At 37.1% G+C, this 21,011-nt stretch overlaps 1 protein-coding gene across 1 annotated transcript in view; it reads left to right on the forward strand.

The window, feature by feature from the left end:
• Nucleotides 1-16,926, forward strand: part of CDKE;1 (cyclin-dependent kinase E;1) — a 33,805-nt gene extending 16,879 nt beyond the window's left edge. The window contains exons 6-15 of the mRNA XM_089811387.1: nt 13,036-13,105; nt 13,198-13,292; nt 13,477-13,510; nt 13,625-13,709; nt 13,863-13,940; nt 14,047-14,094; nt 15,266-15,298; nt 15,532-15,637; nt 15,849-16,052; nt 16,204-16,926. Of these exons, the coding sequence (XP_089667513.1) occupies nt 13,036-13,105; nt 13,198-13,292; nt 13,477-13,510; nt 13,625-13,709; nt 13,863-13,940; nt 14,047-14,094; nt 15,266-15,298; nt 15,532-15,637; nt 15,849-16,052; nt 16,204-16,275 (825 nt within the window). The 3' untranslated portion in view covers nt 16,276-16,926. The remainder of the gene's footprint in view (nt 1-13,035; nt 13,106-13,197; nt 13,293-13,476; nt 13,511-13,624; nt 13,710-13,862; nt 13,941-14,046; nt 14,095-15,265; nt 15,299-15,531; nt 15,638-15,848; nt 16,053-16,203) is intronic.
• Nucleotides 16,927-21,011: the final 4,085 nt, after the last annotated feature.

Genomic DNA, 21,011 nt, shown 5'->3' on the forward strand with positions numbered 1-21,011 from the left:
TCTCAAAAATTGTCACCAAACCAAATTTAGTTTAAAATTGTTTCACATTTGTTTTGCAATTTGATAAAGATATAAGGAAATAGAGATCTTACTCTTAATCCAATATTTCACATGTGTTATGGATATTTGAAGTTCTTTAGAATGGACATCGAATGGACATCTTTCTGAATCTATATCTGAATTGCTAACTTTAGCAAATGATTCTTGATGTTTCAATATATCGGGGCATTGAAATGTCGAGTGACCATAGTTGTTACATCTAAAGCATTGCATTTTAGAGTAATCTATTTGTTTCCTTTTCCCTCTGAATTTAGGTTTCTTCCTTTTATCAACTTGGGTTGTGAGAATTTGAATATCACCTCCAGTACAACTATGATCTTGAGACATAAACATGCACTCCTTCTGTATATAGTCAACCTTTAGTTGAGCAAGTTCAGGAAGCTTGGATTGAGAACATAGTCCTTGTTCAAAAGTTTTCCATGATGGTGGTAATCCTTTTAGTGCTATCATGGTCAATTCTTTGTCATCATAGATGTGACCAATTGTAGAGAGTTGGTTCCTTAGTTCTGTTATCCTCATAAAATATGAAGCGATGGATTCTTCTTTATTCAACTTAATGTTGGAGAATTTGTTTTTCAATGTGAGTATTCTTCTTCTAAGTGCTTTGAACATTTCATGTGCTGTGTCTAGTTCTTTATTGATGATCCCAAAAACTTCATAGCTCTAGTATTGTCTTTTTCCCATTTATTCAATATCACTCTCTTTGGGTGGTGGGTCTGATTTTTCCATAAACTGTTTTAAATCATGCTCCTTCAAGATCAACATTATTCACAATTTCCATGCCGCAAGTTTGAGTCACCTTCGAGTCTGTCCTCTAGTCTCATACCATTCACCATTTTGGCAGATGTAGGGTTTAAGAATATTTTAGTGCTCTTGAATAGATAAATTTGATGAGGATTGTCTCTTAGACCTGCTCTGATACCATGTTAATTTTATTAGTTTTATCTATTTATCTGAAATTTGTTTCTTGATATAGTTTCCTCAAGATTACATATATATAATTTTTAGATCTTTTAATATCAATATCTGGCACTGCTATATCAATATGTATTAGCAATATGGATGTTGAATATCAATTATATTCTTTATACCAATTTTATGCTATAACAGACTCACCAAACTATGAAAATACAAATTACACGTGCTAAGAGGGAAGACCCAATAATATGTTATCAAAGATGGGAAGAAACCATTGACCTGCGATTAGATGGGTTGAAGACTGAATTATGCATTTGTTTGTTGCCTTTCAATCAGTGTTACACCGACGTGGGGGTGCGGCGTTGTGGGGGGACGACAGCGGGGGTGTGGGGGGGATGTTGCATAGTATACATATATGACTGAAAATGCTAATTATAATATGATACTTCAATATTACATACCAAATATAGTTGAAAATAGAAAATTGAAATGCGATTTATGAACCATAAGTTCAAACTTGAAACTTGAAACTTCAGAACCATTACCAATGACAATTGAACTTAATAACATACTCATAGTAAAACTTTCAAACATAATAATGATAATGATAAATGAAAAATATAAACCATACATAGTACCATGTAAGTCAACCATTGACTATCAATTTATCAAATGACAAAGATGAAAGATTCAAAATTCATTGTTCAAATATGATATATCATAAAGATGCTCATGATGACAATGAGCCGAGTAACATGAAACAGTGAAATGAAATAATGTATCGTGGCCATATCAAAGTGAGTACAATCAGCAAATTATAAAGAATGAGAATGTAAGTGTGGGAGTTCTTTAATCATCCCCTATATCGAAGTCCTCATCAATAAAACTTCTAGACTTCTCATAGATAAGATCTTGATTCTCTGAAGGAACACCAACTAGCCCTACACTAGCTTTTGCTACATCGTCATCCTCATCAATCTAAGTCGGATCCTCTGGCTCTAGATCACATCGTGTTGTTGGGCTCTCCTAGTACTCGCGTGTCTTGTGGTCTTTGAGCCGCAAGAAACCATGTACAACAACAAACTTCTCTACTCTATAAGAGGTAAGTTTGTTCCACTTAACAAAGTCTATGAAGCTATAGGTGGACCAATTCCTCTTTGCAGCTGAGGAGCTAGAAACTTGAGATTCAGAGAACAAAGTTGAAAGTTACAGCTTACAAACAAATGTTCATACAATTTGTGACAAATGATAAATGATAAATCAATGAATCTTAAATCAGTAAAGTAAAACTCTTAAAGTTAAGATTATAAAGGGGTGGAACTACAAACCCGAGAAAGCAATCAAATGGCTAGTGAGGTGATCTTTGACTTTTGTGATCCATGACATGTCCACCACAAAATTGGATTCTTTTATGTCATAGTTTTGAGATCCACCTTTGCAGTATCTGAGTATCCTATAAGGTACAAGTTTACAACATAATATTAAAATAAGTTATAACTTATAAGTAATAATTAAAAGAACTTATAATTATAAAGAACTTAGAACATTGAATCAAGAATTAAGGATCACCTGTAAGATTGGCAAATTTCGACTGCTTGGTGCGAAACTCACTAGCAGTCTCAGTATCATGCATCCTGGCAATGTAGCGAAAGAACCCATTCTTCACCTCATCATCCTGAAGTGGTGTGACTCTACCAAGCGTAGGCATGTGCCACTTTGGGTTCAATGCATAGGCAGTCATGTGCAAAGGAGTGTTCAACTTCTCCCACTTGCGGTGAGTGATAGGCTGAATGTGCTTTGTTTAGAATGCTAGTGTGGTCTCTATCATGCACAATAGCCCTCATCTACCCAAGCATGGAATCAATGCACTCATAAACCTCTCCAAGGCTAGGCGAATCTGCATCTCCATATCTAATCACCTGAAATGCTAGAGTAATGATGGAGACTATGTATTTTGCATCACTCCAAAACTAATTGCTCTTCACTGTCTCCTTCACCTTCTTCCCTTGCTATGTTATGGACTCAGGCCATTGATTCCATTCTTGTGTCATAAGTTATAACCATTAGTTGCAATGGCTCTTTTAACTCAATCATTCTCTCCAAGAGAATATAATATGAGACATATTTGGTCTCAACTAGTTTCAGGAACGACTTCTTTGTGAAGCCCCTAAAAAGTGCATGTGATGCATGGTGATTGCAGATAAACATTTGCACCTCTCCCATCATTAGCCACCTGCCTAATCCAGTCAATTTTCCCCATGTTTTTGAGTGCATTGTTCATGACATGCACACAACATGGAGTCCACCAAATATGCCTATAGGCTGCCTTAGCAAGCCTCCCTGTAGCTTTGCACACATGTGCTACATCTGTCACAACTTGGACCACATTTTGTGGCCCAACCTCCTCAAGGGCATCCCTAAGCACATGAAACTCAAAATCAACATCTTTACAATGCCCTAGACAATCAACTGCCCTCAAAAAGTATGAGCCCTCGGTGGTTGATGAGTGGAGATGACTATTGCCCATCCACCCATCCATGATAATGTTGCAGCTTGACTCTATCCAACATGCCTTCAGCTGCTCCATCAAGATCCCAACCTTGTCATAGGCCCTATCCAACAATGTGGTCCTCAACTTGTGGTCACCTGGTGGCAAATATGATGGCTCTCCCTCTTTCACTGCCATGGACATCATCCTCACAAAATAGAGAGATCGAGCCACATGCGTAGGGATGCCATTGGCAAAGAAGAAATCACCAACAACATCATCTAACCGCTCCCTTGTATGAATGTTAAATAAATGAGCAATGGTGTTACTACCACTACGACTTGTACTTGCTTTTCGTTTCCCCTTGTTGCTATCACCTGTTGAACTGTGTAGGTGAGGAAAATGATGGTGTAGGTGACACAGTCCTTGCTCTTTGATGCAAGATATGTGTAGATGTATTTTGCTGCCTCTGTAACTGTTGTGTATTTTCTACCTATTGCCTAGCAGCCAAAGATTCAAGCATTGGGACAGCAGTATCATCAAGAATGCCCCATAGTTTGCAGTATCATCAAGAATGCCCCATAGTTTGTTCATTTCAATTTTGTAATTCACATTCTCAGAATTTGCCAAGAATAGGCATGAGCTCACACCATAACCAGTCCAAAAAAGAGGGTGTGCATTAACTCTCGTAATGCTGCCAAACCATTCTGCACCACGCATATTACACTTCCATTTCCGTGTGCCACCACCTGTAGCTGTAGGGCGTGTAGTTTTCATAGCAAATTGTTTTAGAGGGGACTTTGGATCATAAGAACCCCTAGCAAACTCTGTTAAAATTTGTTAAGGGCAATCAATAGAAGGCACCCCTGGTGCAACATAAGGAGGCTCATCCTCAGATTGGGCATCTATATCAGCCCAATGATCACTTCCTTTAGGCTCAGGCTCAAGCTCATATTCAGATGCACTTTGCTCATAATTTCCATGTCTTCTACACTTTGACTGGATTTGGATGCCATTTAGAAAACTGCATTTCACAAAAAAAAAATGATTAATGAATCATGAAACATTTCAGTCCAAGAAATTAATAATTATTTTAAAAAACATTAAAACAAACTAGTTTTAGCCTACTTAAAACTTTAGAAATTTAAAAAATAGTTAGCTAAATACTTTTCAGCCTATTTTAATAATAAAAAATTAATATAAAAATCAAAGAACAATATTAACAATAAAAATAAAAATAAAAGACAATAACAGTAACCCTAAAGTTTAGAACTATCAATTATCTAGTATCAACAAGATGTTAAGGAATTAAGCTAATAATCTACAGGTCTACGGGTGCAGATTATGCCTAACTCTCATTTGCATATACTCCATTAAGAGGGCATGGTAATTACTTATACCTACTCTAGAGGTGCTGGCGATCAAAAGGAACAAGTTTTAGTAGCCAGATATACTATTGCTAGGGCTATCTTAGCTATAGCTGCCTCTAAGGGATGGAAGGTACATCAGATGGATGTGAAGACAACATTTCTCAATGGGAAGATTTCTGAAGAAGTCTTTATAGAGCAACTAGAAGGATTTGAAACCTATGATCCAAATGCCTTTGTTTGCCGACTCAAGAAAGCTCTTTATGGGCTTAAACAGGCTCCCAAGGCCTGGTATGAAAGGATTGATAAATATCTCACTGGCTTAGGATTCTCTAAGAATGAAGCTGATCCAAACTTGTATTATAAAAAGGACAAAGATGGTATGGTAATATTGATATTGTATGTTGATGATTTATTAATCACAGGTGATGATCAGCTTATAGATCAGTGCAAGAAAGATCTTATCAGAGAATTCGAGATGAAAGACTTGGGTCTTCTCCATTACTTTCTAGGATGGGAAGTGCAATAGAATGCTAATAGTATCATATTGAATCAAAGGAAGTACACTTCAGATATTTTGAAGAAATTCGGAATGTGGCATTGCAAGTCCATGTCCTCTCCAATGGAGACCAATTTGCATAAACTTAAAGAAGCAGCTGCAGAATCACCTCCAATAGATTCTACTCTCTATAGGCAGATGATTGGGTCTCTGATGTACCTAGTAAATACAAGACCTGATATTTGCTATGCGGTTCATGCTTAAGTCAGTTTATGTGTGAACCTAAGGAGATTCACCTAGTTGCTGTTAAACATATTATGAGATACCTACAAGGTACTCTTAATTATGGACTCAAGTATGAAAGAATTGCTTTAGATTTTCATGGATTCACTGATTCAGATTAGGGTGGAAGTATTAAAGACAGGAAAAGTACTTCAGGATGTCGTTTCAGTTTAGGACCGGCTATGATTTCATAGATATGTAGAAAGCAGTCTTCAGTAGCTTAGAGCTCCACAGAAGCTGAATACATTGCTGCAGCAATGGCCTCTCGAGAAGCGGTATGGTTGAGGAAGTTGCTTGTGGGATTATTTGGACTAGCCATGAATCCTATGATCATTCACTGTGATAATCAGAGTTCCATCAAGCTCTCAGTGAATCCAGTTTTCCATGATAGATCCAAGCATATTGAAATTCCTTACCATTATGTAAGAGATATGGTAGACAGGAATTTTGTGAAATTGGAATACATTTGTACTGTAGATCAGACAACAGATATACTCACCAAACCTCTATCTAGAGTAAAGAGAGAACATTTCAGAAAGAGACTTGGTATGATTGAGTTGTAATTCATCTTTGTACTATTTGATTATTAATAAAATGATTAAATTTTATTTTGTCAGGCTATTGACTGTTATGGGCTTCACCATATGTAATCATTATTTAAGAGGTGACGATCTCTAAAATAATGAATACTTGTGCAATAGGCATTATGAGAGGTGACGATCTCTTAGATAATTTCCTAATTGTAGATTTTACTGTAAGATCCAGGTGAATTTTAGATCGTCTTATGATATTGACTTGTTTATGGGTCACAAATTGGATAAAGTAAGAATTTTGGACATTCTTCAGGTTTATCCTGTATAATGGTAGATCTTAAATTCAGGATCTAGTTGTGATTTAGAAGTACCAGCTTCTACGAGTCTCAACATGTGTTTTATCACTAGTAGCAATGATTTGTCATATCACAGGTTTAGTAATATGACTTTGTATCATAACTGTTATGATGCTATGTGGAGTTAGACAGATAGAGTATTAATTCTTGCTTAACATCTACATTGATGTTACTAGTTATAATATCTCTCTGTAGGATTATCAGATTAAGAGGGAGTGTTAAGGAATTAACCTAATAATCTACAGGTCTACGGGTGCAGATTGTGCCTAACTCTCATTTGCTTATACTCCATTAAGAGGGCATGGTAATTACTTATACCTACTCTAGAGGTGCTGGTGATCAAAAGGAACAGGTTTTAGTGTTACCTAACTAACCTTAGTTAATGCTAACTAATGTTATCCTAAGGACGCCGACTTTGAGTATTTTAATTACCTGTTAATGCTAAGGGTGATGTTCCTTAAGGGACACCCTATGATATGGGTATATAGGCGGGGTTGAGAAGGCAGTCTGGAGACACACAAAAAGCATCTACAGTCTGATCTCCAGCTCTTCCAGTCCTCACATGTTATCTACTGAATTTCAGAACTTCATTCCAGTTATATATCAGGATCCTCAGTTGTATCTTCAGCATAGTAAATCCTGAATATCAGTTTCACTGTCTGGGTTATTTTGTGCCTATTTTCTCTGCATTAGAAGTCTGATTTGTCATCAGAATCTGTAGAAGTTTACACAAGATTCAAGAATGATTCATGAAACATTTGAAAATTAATTTTTATATGCAAAGCTGAAAGTAAATAATAAAATATAAATTGATTTCTAAAACAAAAAAATACTGTAAAATAATAAAAAAACCTACCTTGAATTTGATGAAACAGTTGCAAAATCAAATCTTCTTGCTCCTCTTGCTCCTCTTGACCTTGCAGTCCCTTGCAAAATCACTCACTAAGCTCTCACAAACTCCTCCAACCTCTTTTGTTCACTTCGCTCCTAGCTGCTCCAAAACAATGAAATGGAAATGTGAAATGAAAATGAGGTGTATTGGCCTTATTAAGCCTTCAAATAGACCTCATGGGACCTGCACCCAATTAGGGTTCCCATGCTTTGAAAATTTTTTCAAAAACTTTAATTTTTTTTGATTGTTTGAGCTAGTCGCTGGACGCACCCCGCATGCAACCCTGCACTTGGGAAGCACCCACGTCCCGCCCGGGTGCGGCTACCGGTGCAGCTGTGTTTTGGTGGTGGTTGCTGAGTGTGGGTGTGTGATGCACTTGCACCCGAGAAGTATGCACACCCGGTGTGGGAGGGGGTGGGGGTGCGGGGTTTAGCGTGGGTGAGCGCACCTGGGTAACGCTGCTTTCAATCTGCAGGTTGAGGGTTTATAAATATGTGATTTGGAAGGGAAGTCGCGTCCCATGTAGGGGCCTGACTTCAGCCACGTAGGGTCATGTCCATACATTGGACGTGCCACTCCATAACAAACTGATTTACCAACCACAATAAGAAGATACAACAATACTGATTACTAGTTGTGGCTTTCCATTTAACAACCTGTGATTTCTCAAATTGTCGCTACCCATTGCCATGATCTTGGAATACATGAGGAGGCAAAGTCATGTAATTTGGCTGTTGCCTATTGACCGATCACCATAATAATAATTGGTATCATGGAAGTATTATTGAAGGTAAATGGTATCAGGTATAAAGTAAGACCCGATCTGCATAGAGGAATTTACAGTATTGTTTACATATCATCCTGATCATTATTTATTAGACTATCAATAATTTAAGTGCATACATATATATATATTATTTGAAGCCTCAAATTATATATATATAAATTTTATACCCGATACCATTACCTTCAATAATACTTCCATGTCATCGATTATTATTATGGTGATCGGTCAGTAGCTAGAGGGCAAATTACATGACTATGCCTCCTCACGTATTCCAAGTTCATGGCAATGGCTAGCGACAATATGAGAAGTCGCAGGCTGTTAGAGGGAACGCCACAACTAGTAATCAGAATTGTTGTATATTTTTATAGTGATTTGTAAATCAGTTTGTTATGAAGGGGCACATCCGATGTATGGACATGACCCTACGTGGCTTAAGCCAGGTAGAGTCATGTCCCTACATGGGACGTGACTTCCCTTCCAAATCACATAGTTATCATAGTTACATCGCCTTGGGGGACGGGGGGACGACGGAACGGGGGGACAGAGGGGCCTTAATTTGGGGACGGTTGGGGGAATGGTGGTGGGGGATTGAGAGGGGGTTGTGTATACTATACATATGGTACTTAAAATGCTAGTTATGAAGAGATGTATTGCAATATAAGATATTAAGATGTAAAGTGTAAACAATTGAACATTGCATTAAATTGGAACATTGAACATTGAACATAAATAGCAAATCAGCATTAAATTGGATAATTGAACATTGAACATCGCACCCCTGTTGTTTCCCCCTGCATTGCCACACCCCCGCGCCGGTGTAACATTGATTGAAAGGCAACAAACACATGCATACTTCAGTCTTCAAGCCATCTAATTGGAGGTCAATGGTTTCTTCCCATCTTTGATAACATATTATTGGGTCTTCCCTTTTAGCACGTGTAATCTGCATTGTCATAGTTCGGTCAGTCTGTTATAGCAGAAAATTGGTATAACGAATATAATTGATACTCAACATACATACTGCTAATACATATTGATATAGCAGTGCCAGATATTAATATTAAAAGATCTAAGAATTACATATATGTAATCTTGAGGGAATTATATCAAGAAACAGATTTCTGATAAATAGATAAAACTGATAAAATTAACCTTGTTGCCATTAACAATGATTTGTTCAGATCTGATATCAAAGAAACTCAGCAAACACTCTAAAATACTAATTCAACACTTCAAAAATGAGAGCAACACTTCCAACATCAAAACAACAGCCAAAGTACAATTCAAACTACTCCCAATTAATACTCACTTGCACCCTATGATGATTACAAATCTGATATGGTAGTCAGAGGACTTTTGGCTGCTGGCATAACTGTAACAGCAAATACAACACCTAGAAAATTCGTCAAGAGTCCATGGGAATGAGCAAGGATCACATCCAAACAACATAAATCACTAACAACAACCCAAGGGTATCTTGAGCTCTTAAAATTTGGCACTTCACTCTAAAATTCACAGCCCTCCATTTCTAGCTTGCACAGTCTACATAAGTATCACACACAATCTAAAAATCTGCCCTTGTTCACTGGTACAGCCTGGAAGGAATGGTTTGACAACTCAAAGAACAACAGAGACTAAAAAGAAAGCCACCTCAATCAATCAGCATAACTGTATGACCTGACAAAGGTGTATGGCCAGTTACAAGATTTTTTAAATCGCCTCAACAAATCTATAAAAATGAAACCAAATCTTTTCAACTCAAAACAGAGCATAAATATTTATACTTGCAACCTAAAATAATGATTCTTCTGTGCAGCTCAATGGTGATTTCTAGATGAAACCATGTCAACTAGGTAGGGTGATTTTCCCCTTCAAAACTAGAAATCTGAAGAGGGTTTCATCCTCAACAAAACTTTGGCACAAGTTAGATAAACTGCATCAACAAAGAAATTAACATCTCAAGTTTACCTTGCTGATGAGCCCACAACCTCCTTCTATAACTTCTCAAGGGAAATAACCTATTTCAAAATATATTAATTTCTTTTTCTCTCACAAAGACCACTGTGAAAACTAATAATTTTTAGTCTTGTATAAAAGGTCCCTTTCCCTAGGCATCCATGTTTTCCATCTCGCTTAAAACATGTTTTTAATGAATAATTACACTAAGATGTTTTTTTGATAATTTGACATTAGACATGTAAATAATTAAATTAATTTATTCAAGTAGCATAAAGTATAAAAGGACACATAAATCAAAGCCTGGTCATACCAACACAGTACTGAAGACTCAGGACATGATCAGAGGCAGCTGATGACTTACTAAAAATAGCCTGCCATTCAAAGAAGCTTGGAGAGCTCCCAAAAGGTCAGGAATTGATTTTAAAAGCATCAACAGTCCCCTAATACCATATTACCATATACCATATGACCATTTGAACTCAATTGTCATGAACAACCTTGCAAAACTGAACTTGTTCTCTCCAAGAACTTTGGAGTTCTCCCTTACCACTTAGTTTAATGGAAAATTTGAAAAATAGGCTAATTGTTTATAATCAGGTAATGCTTGATACAATCTTCAGTATGCAATAAATTATGATGCTACTGATAGCCAAATCCAACCTGATCTCCGATTATGCGCCCCTAGTCAGCACTGGGTTTCCTTTGGAGGCCCCATTGAAGTTCAACTTTGATCCACTACTAGCTGTGTTGGTATCCATCTGACTGTAGCATGATGCAACTTGGATACTTTTTCCTATATGAACAAGAAGATTTCCACAATCCACAATCCATGAGATATTTTACACAATCGAATCCAGAAACAGCAAGCTCAAATACTTTCTTCCCATTAATATAGATTTGGTTGCCTTTGGAGGCCGCTGCCTGTTGCAATTGTTATCATTGTTACCTTTTTATTAATGGTGATGTTGATCGACATACAAATTAAGTTGCCTGGTTTTAATTTTAATATGGCAATACAAAGTTCAGTACATTTTGCCAGGGACAATATATGTTATGATATTTGCAAAAATAATCAGATAATAAAAAATATTTTAAAAGAATCTCAAATTTATATAAAGAGATGTCAAAATAAATGGATACCAAGACATGGTTTAACTTAATATATTATTTAGTCCATACATGGTAGACTGGGACTTGGTGAAATTCAACAGAACCAAAAATTTTGACTAGGCAGAAACTCAGAAACTTTATAAATTACTTAAATTTCTTTAGAAACTATCTTTTTTTGTTGAAAATTCAAAGATTAGATTTATCCAATGAGTCTATAAATGAGTGCAAAAGTGATTTCCATTAAATTTAATATATTTAAATACAAACTAAGTGCAAAATCACATTATCATGCAATATCCTGATGATTGATGGTAAATACAATAAATAGCTAACAATATTATGATATTGTGATGATTGTCTTTGAAAATCATCATGACAATTCATAAATTACATATTACTGAATTAGAATACAACATTTTACATTTTCCTCTTTCCTAATCTAGTGAAAGTTTTGGGAGAGGTTAGGGTTCTAATCCTTGGAGCTCACTGTGGCTCCTTGCTTGGCACAGAAGGTTGTGGCTTGACATCCTTCCTGCTAGTAGATGGCAATAACCTTGCCTCGGCCCCATCAATGCCTTCCAATCCAATATCTCCTACTGCATCCATATCCTCAAATCCTTCCTCTCAAAATCAAGAATATCATCTTCAAAAAAAGAAAACGGGGCCTGCTTATCCCACCTTTTCCTAATGCTGTAGGGATCAATCTCCTCCAGATCAATGAGCTCTTTTTATTTGTCCTCTATCTATCTTCCGTAGAGCCAAAGGTTGTTTAAGACAAATGTCACTTATGTGTTCCTCTTCTTTGTGTGGATGGCTTCAAATAAACTCCAATTGCACTGACATTGGGATGCATTACAAAGTTACGAGGTTGGCACAAAATGCAAGAGGGAAAATCTTTGGAGATTTGGGTTATTTGCAACCCAATCTATTCACAAAGAATCAACAAAATACATGTTGGAGAGTTTGAAAGAAGTATCAAACATATTTTATAAAATTATCAATAGTTGTAAATTTGAAAGTTGTAACTTGTAAGATGCATGTGATGTAAGAATCCAAATTTTATTACTTGGTGTCTTAGTGTTTCTTCCTTGAGTGGCTAGCTCTGAAGAAAATAGCTTAGCCCTTCCAACCTTCTTCTTGATTAATGAGGTCTCTCTCCTCAATATGATGGGAAGCTATTTGAATAGAAAATTCAAAAAACACAAGGTGACAATCTCCTCTTTAAAGTAGACCCACAAATGCTTGTGTTAGACTGTTCTGCTTAAGGTTGTTTCAAATAATGAATTGGCAACTATTGAAAAGGACACATGTTTGAACAGTTTTTTTATGATGCATAATATACTATTTCAACTAAGAGCAAAGATTGACTTGTTTATGAAGTAAAACTTGAATGAAAAGTCTCTAATAATTTTGAGGATATGATGCCATAATGCATGTTTGTTCCACAGTTTGTATCACATACAGAAGTTCCTTTTACTCCATTTTTAATTTTTTACATTTAAAAAAATAAAATTGTTGCATGCATATTTTATCCTTTCTTTCTTGCTTCAAAATTTAATGATAATTATTTATGCCATTAACCTATCTGTGAGGGACAGATGCAGAATATATTCAAGGTTTAAATTGTTGGCAGTCACTGCCTTTTATTATAGGCTATTTCAGACCATATTTTAGTATGTTTCGAGCTAGTATGCAAACAAAAGTATGTAGGTAGTTAACTCGAGACAATTCTATTCTGTTGATAGATTATTGCTGGCTTTGAGCTTAGTTTGTGATGTCTACAGGTTGTTGTGACCATATGGTATCGCGCGCCAGAGCTACTTCTTGGAGCAAAGCATTACACTAGTGCTGTTGGTATCCTTTTTCACGAGCAGTTGTGCTTTACCTTCTTTCAAAATTGTCATGGAAGTTCTATGCAGGTTAAATTTCCTTAAAACTGTTGAAAGACATGTGGGCCGTAGGTTGTATTTTTGCAGAGCTGTTGACACTAAAACCACTTTTTCAAGGCGTGGAGGTCAAAGTTACACCAAATCCATTTCAGGTGTCTGATCATATTTACTCCACACATTCTCCAGGCAATAGAATAAGGCTCTTCTATTTTGAGACTATTGCAACTATAAGGTTAAAATTTTGTCTTCATATGTACACACACGCGCGCATATACATACATATATATGCCAGAAGTACACAGTTGTGTTGTCTGATGTAGCTATTATTTCATGCAGCTTGATCAACTTGACAAGATATTTAAGGTCTTAGGTATGAGATACCTGAGAGCTGCTTCTTAAATCCTGTCATTGCTGTGTACATAATTTACAATGTATATTACATTCTTTAAATTTTTGAACCTTTTGGACTGGCTTGGTAATTCAGGTCACCCAACACCAGAAAAGTGGCCAACACTGGTCTATCTACCACATTGGAATACAGATAAGCAACACATTCAAGCACGCAGATAGTGAGTTTCATTAATTTCCGCTTGAGAAGTGTCTGCTGTTCCTGGATAAGGAAAATTGATTTATGAAATGGAATAATTGTATCTAGATCTGTAATATTAAAAACTTTCTTATGTAACCTATTTTTGAATGACAATTCATGTTTCCTCTATCAGTGAAAATACAGGTTTACATAATGTTGTTCATCTTCCCCCGAAGAGCCCAGCTTATGATCTTCTTTCAAAAATGCTTGAGTGCGTGCCTCATGAATGTTTAAATTCATTTTTTTAAATTGTTAGTTGACTTTCATGATCTTTTCATTTCTTATTTCTTACGCTAATAGCTGCAACCCGTTTGCAGGTATGATCCTCGCAGGCGTATCTCAGCAGCACATGCTTTGGATCACGAGTATGATTGTATCTGTCCTCTTTGTACTTATAAGAAAGCTAAATGCATATTACATTGCCAATTCAAGGCTTATTTGGCCAGAGTTAAGATCTGCCTATTAGAAGTGGTATCAAGCTATACAAAGAATGTAGTAGGGTCTTCAATATTTTTACTGTATCATAAAAGTAGCCAAGTTAAGTTCAAACTTCAAACAGCTTACAAAACATCTACCCATGCAACATTGATAAGCTTATAAAATGGGAGTATACACTACAGTACTGTAATAAAGATGGGTAAAACCCAATGAAAACCAGTTTGATTAGGTGATATTATGGAAGAATCTGGATTGATTGACTTTTAGTTTATGTCACATGATCATGAAATCCTTTAATTTGTTGGCTTGTTTGTAGCAGTATTTCATGTTCTTGGTTAGGCTATGAACTGGTAAGAAAGTTCCAGTGTCCGTATATTTTCAGCCGTCCCCGTCCCGGAAACGTCTTGGAGACTTGGGGACACCTAGGGGATTTTGACTTTGGCTTCTAGAACAAATTAGACTTTGACTCTCAAAGTAACACAAATTTGGCATATGAATTCTGCTGATTCTTATATTTTAAGGTTCTATTATATAGAAGTACATGCTTTAGCCATGTTTTCATATAAATATTTTAAATTTCTCTATTGTTATATAGTTGTCCCCATTTGCCGTTCCCCTCCATCCCCAAAGTCAACAATTTTTTTTGCCATCCTGGAAACCTGTCCCGCTGTCCCCTGCCGTCCCCGTCCTGGAAACTTGGGGGAACATAGTTAAAGAAACCAAGTATTTGTCAAATGTCTTGCTGAATCCTATAACATTCCTTATGTCTTGAAGTCCCTTGGGAATAATCTTTGATTTTTTCTTTAGTTTGGCTGACACCATGTAAATATTCTTTTTCTTGTGAATCCCTTGCGTCTTCCTATCTATCAACATTTTCCTCCAAAATTTTCCATCTTAGCATCATTCCATTAGCTCATAGCATTTATTCTGCATATTATTTTGTAGTGTTATTTGTCTTAGTTTTATTAAGTTAATGGAGCAAAACATTAGTATTAATCTTATTTGTCCCAGTTTTATTAAAGATTAGTACATGCTGCATTTGCCATTACTAGGGAGCTGCCTGATTTGAAATTGATTTGTGAATTATATAATCTGCAGGTATTTTCGAATTGATCCTTTACCAGGTCGCAAGTAAGTCTATTTATCTGTTTCTTATAGTTTTGATATGCCTTTTCATGCTGATGAAAAAGACTTTTCCCCTATTCCCAGTGTTGTAGTTGGATATGTGACCACTGTAAGCTGTTATGTTTACATAGAAGTAAAGTTCCATTTTAGAACTACAAATTTTAAACATGAGGTCAAGCATTGTTTTGTATTATATGGTCTTTGATTTGATCATGATTAAGTGTGACGTCGATGCTCAGTTCACTTGTACATAGCCAACCTGGTGAAAAAATTGTCACATATCCAGCTCGCCCAGTGGACCAGAGTGCAGATTTTGATGGGACAAATACTGCCCAGGCTTCTCAGGTAATGGTTTGTTAAAATTATCACTTTTCTTGGATTTGGTTTGGGTTGTAATTGGCAATGAATAATAAGCATACATAATGTATATTTCACCCAACAACTTCTCTTTTTTCTTTTCCTATAGTCACAAGCTCCCACTTGAGTGCTAAATGATAATGTGGCCATGGCTATTTTTTGTGAATATTCATATTGTTAAACCATACTCAAAATTTAGGTATCATCTGGGATAGCAGTATCTGGTTCTGTAACAGCTGCTGCTGTGGCTGCTGTTAGACCAATGCCTCCAATGCCCATGGTAGGTATGCAGAGAATGCCAAATTCAAATATGGCTGGTTTCAATTTAGGTGCTCAAGCAAGCATGGCAGGAATCAATCCAAATATGGCTTTCCAACGCGGTCCTCAGCAAACACATCAACAGGTTTTTTATTCAGTCAGGATTTTCCTGTCCTCACTATTTGTTATGACACTTTTCAAGGATATAACTGGTTTTTTTTTTAATGATGCATTTTATCGATTATTCATTTTTGTATTGTGAATCTCTGATTAAATTTTTTGAATCATTGGAGCAGGTTCGAAGAAAAGATCCCAGTAGTGGGTTTCCGAATGCATATTCAGGCTCACAACAAAAACGACGCCTGTAAAATCATCTTTGAAGTATATAAAAGATGTATATTCAGAGCATTTAAGGCTGCTATTAGTGTCTCCACATACAGTTGATTGGACTGTAAGCAGTTACAGTATCTAGCCATTGGCCTCCAACAATCAGATGTATATCATGTGAGCCCCAATCAAATCTCGATGTTAGCCATGTTGGAATGTACCCCGTATGGCTAAATATCTCACTCATTCAGTACAGGCGTTACTCTTTAAACAAGGTTTTTCTGCCTGTATCTGCAAGATAATGATAACATTTTTATTATCAAATTATTGGGTTTTTATTCCCATGCAAGAGGGCACAATTTGGAATAATGTTATTTCAAGCACTGGAGCGTAGGAACAGTCAAGCACATATTCTTTGTGGTTTTTCTGTATGTGAAAGCAGTGATGCCTTGGATGTAAGAATGTCTTCACATTGCAGCCAGGCAGAATATCTTAGCCTAAATATTGTCCCGGGGAACCGTTTCCCTCAAGAAGTCCCAATTATATTGCAAGTCCGAAAAGTTATTTACCAATCTTATTTCAAAGCCCAATGTAATTTAGTTACCTAGGCACCATTCTTCTATTAACCGTAAATAGTGTAAACAATTTTTTTCCAATTCATAAGAAATTTACCTGAATGATTCATGACACAATTGTACATGTGCAAATACAAAGTGCACACCAGGTGTTTTGTGTTGTGCCAAATGATCTATGCCATCTTCCTTGTTTTGCTCATTTGTATATTAGTGGATTTTGTCAACTTTCATGCGTCCTTTTTACATGAACAGATGAGCAAACAGAGGAGCATATTCTGTTTTGAAAATGTTGGCGAAATTGGACTTTTATAGTTACATAATGCATACAATTTGGCATCGGTTTTGTGCACATCAGTGTGTGTTGTTCCTTTAGCTGTGATTATATATTAAGTTCTATTAGAATGTTCCAACTTGGAAATTGGGAAAAAAAATTGGTCAATTATAACTAGGAGATTTCTACTACTAAAAGATGAGAGGAGTTGTATTTTTGATGGGGACACAACCCAACAACAGAATGGACACAATAGAAAGGGGAAATTATACTAACTGAGAAAATTAGCTAGTACAAACAGTGCAGAGAAAATAAACTTCAAAACATGCCCTACGGGCTTACAATAGTATAACTCTGGAGAATATTTCTCCTTTTAGCACCTCCTCTCAAGCTCCAATCCGAACTGCCTTTTACAATGCCAAAAATCTCCTTAAATAGACCCCGGAGGGTTAAGGACTAGGAGTACATTCTAGAAAGTGCTAGTAGGCATCCACCGACAAAATAGAAGGTTCCAGAAGCCGCGTTAGAAGTCGGTGCAAATCTAGAAGAATCCAGAAACGGTAGCCGAACTTTCGGGAGGCATAACTTTTGAACCGTAGCTCCGATTGACGAACCGTTTACATTTTTGGAAAGCTCTCGAAGCGCTCTATAGCCCTATGGACCAGCTTCGCTCGTCCCCCATTTTTCGACCCTTTTTGAGGTCATTTAATGCCCCAAACCTGACTTTGAAGCATTCTTAGGTCTCCAAAACTCGAAAAACTGCAATAACTTTCAAACCGTGGGGCCTTTTGACTTGATTCTTTTTCTGGAATGCTCTAAATCTCAATTACATTCATCTGGCCAGGTCACACCTTCTAGGTCACCAAAATGATGGCCAAATTGCATGCTCCTATTTTTTCGGGATTTTCAAATGCACTGGTAGTTGAACTATGAGAGTTGGAACCTTTATTTGAGCCAAATGGGTATCCAAAAATGTAAAGACATGAAATAGAAACTAAGTCTAAGTACATTTATTTTGGTGACACATGATTGCCCTTATACCTCTGGATGCTCCTGCATCAGACACCCAGGGTAGAGTGAAAAGTGACCCTGTCACTTTATGGATGGTAGAGGAAATCCCAAATGGGAAACCTCAGCTGCTGAAATCCAAGTTGAGTCCTCGATCGGTCGTCTTTTCCATTTGACCAAATACTCTTCATACTGCCTGTTTCTGGTACTTCTACCCACACGATGATCTAGAATGTCTTCTATCTCCTCCTTAGAAGCAGGAATTGGACATGGCTCTAAAACCAGCTCTTCATTTGCACCATCATCATGATACTCTGTTAAATCTGCAATGTTGAAAATGGGAGAAATGTGAATACCATCTGGCAGCTCCACCTCATATGCATTTCCTGAGTTATGTTTCTTCAAAATTTTGCAGGGGCCAAATTTCTTCATTTTCAGCTTGTTGTAAGTACCAACTGGAAATCTTTCTTTTCGTAAGTGCACCATGACTAGATCTCCTACTTGGAATTCCTTATGTCTTCTCCTTGCATCAGCCCTAGCTTTATACTCTTAATTCATCTTGATAATGTGTGCTTGAACCTCCTCATGTAGACGCTTGATGTGTTCAGCAAATTTCTCAGCTTCAGCACTTGTTCTCTCCCCTTGTTTTATCTTCCTCAATTCTGGTGCAGTCCTTGGGCTATTTCCATATACAATTTGAAATGGTGATTTTCCAGTACTCCTATTTACAGAGTTATTATAAGCAAACTCTGCCTGTGGTAGAATCAAATCCCATCCCTTGGGCTTATCTCCAACTAAACATCTCAGCAAATTGCCCAGACTTCTATTTACCACTTCTGTTTGGCCATCAGTCTGTGGGTGATGCGTGGAACTGAATTTCAAATCTGTTCTCAACTTTTTCCACAATGTCCTCCAGAAATACCCCACAAATTTAGTATCTCGGTCGGAAACTATACTCCTTGGAAGACCATGTAGTCTTACCACCTCTTTGAAAAACAAGTCTGCAATATGGACAGCATCATGAGTTTTGTGGCATGGAATAAATGTGCCATTTTGGAGAACCTATCAACCACCATGAATACTGAGTCATTACCCCTTTGTGTCCTTGGCAATCCAAGAACAAAATCCATACTTATGTCCTCCCATGGCCTTGATGGAACAGGCAATGGCTGATATAGGCCAGTATTGTGACTAAACCCCTTGGCAACTTGACAAACCTGGCAACTCTGTACAAACTTCTTCACATCCTGTGTAATTTGAGGCCAAAAATAATGTTCTCTAAGAATGGCAATAGTCTTATCCCGACCAAAATGTCCTGCCATCCCTCCACTGTGTTTCTCCTTAATCAGATTTTCCCTCATGGAACTCCTTGGAATGCACAATTGACTACCTTTGAACAACATGCCATCCTGAATCAAATAGTCTAACCACTTGGTTCTATCTACAGCAACAGGTTCTTTACAAGCTTTCCATGCTTCAGCAAAATCAGGATCCTCGGGGTATAAATTCTTGAGTTCATCAAACCCAACTACTTCAACCTGCATTGTTGTAAGCAACAACTGTCTCCTACTTAATGCATCTGCAACCCTGTTAGATTTTCCACTTCTATGCTTCAACACAAATGTATAACTCTGCAAGAATTCTACCCACTTCATATGCCTCTGATTCAATTTACCTTGGCTATTTAGGTACTGTAATGCCTGATGATCAGTATACAAAACAAATTCCTTTGGCAATAAATAATGCCTCCATTTCTTTAAGGCCTGAACTATTGCATAGAACTCTTGATCATAAACAGAATACTTCTTTTTTGCATCATTCAATTTTTCACTAAAATATGCAATAGGCTTACCTTCTTGGCTTAATACAGCCCCAATAGCGCTACCACTAGCATCACAATCCACCTGGAATACTTTTCTAAAATCTGGAAGTGCCAACACAGGCTGTTCAGTCACCTTCTTCTTTAGCAATTCAAAACTTCTTGCAGCTGCTGCAGTCCATTTGAACTCTTTTCTATCCCCTCTTATTGTATCAGTTAGGGGTGCACATATGCCATTGAAATTCTTAATAAACTTCCTGTAAAAACTAACCAGACCATGAAATGATCTTACCTCAGTAGCAGACCTTGGAGTAGGCCATTCCAAGATGGCTTTTACCTTCTCTGGATCCATTTGGAGACCTTCTGGTGATATAACAAATCCCAAATAGACTAACTCCCTTTTTGCAAAGACACACTTCTTTAGATTAATTAACAGTTTCTCTTCCCTTAGCCTTTCAAGGACACTACGAATATGCAGTAAATGTTCTTTCAAAGTCTTGCTGAAAATTAAAATATCATCCAAATAGACAATAACAAATTTTCTCAAGAACTTCTTAAGTACCTCATTCATGAGCCGCATGAAGGTGCTTGGGGCGTTCGTCAATCCAAAGGGCATGACTAACCACTCATAAAGACCCTCCTTGGTCTTGAAGGGTGTTTTCCACTCATCTCCTTCTCGAATCTGTATCTGATGATAGCCACTCTTCAGATCTATCTTTGTGAAGTACTCAGCTCCACTCAAGCAGTCCATAAGATCATCCATCCTTGGCAAAGGAAATCGGTACTTGATGGTTATCCTATTTATAGCTCGGGAATCTGTACACATCCTCCACTCTCCATCCTTTTTTGGTGCGAGTACTGCAGGTACTGCACATGGACTCAGGCTTTCTCGAATCAAGCCCTTCCTCAACAGCTCCTGAACCTGTCTATTTAGCTCCTCTGTTTCAGTAGGAGTCATCCTGTGAGCAGCCTTGTTAGGCAAACTAGCTCCTGGAATCAGATCTATCTAATGACTGATTTGCCTTACTGGTGGCAATCCATCTGGAACATTATCAGAGATAATATCTCCAAATTCCCCTAGTAAATTTGAAACTTCAAATGGTA

This window comes from Cupressus sempervirens, chromosome 11, assembly GCF_028749045.1.
Source record: "Cupressus sempervirens isolate cs-2001-9-10 chromosome 11, ASM2874904v1, whole genome shotgun sequence".
Taxonomy (NCBI): Eukaryota; Viridiplantae; Streptophyta; class Pinopsida; order Cupressales; family Cupressaceae; genus Cupressus; species Cupressus sempervirens.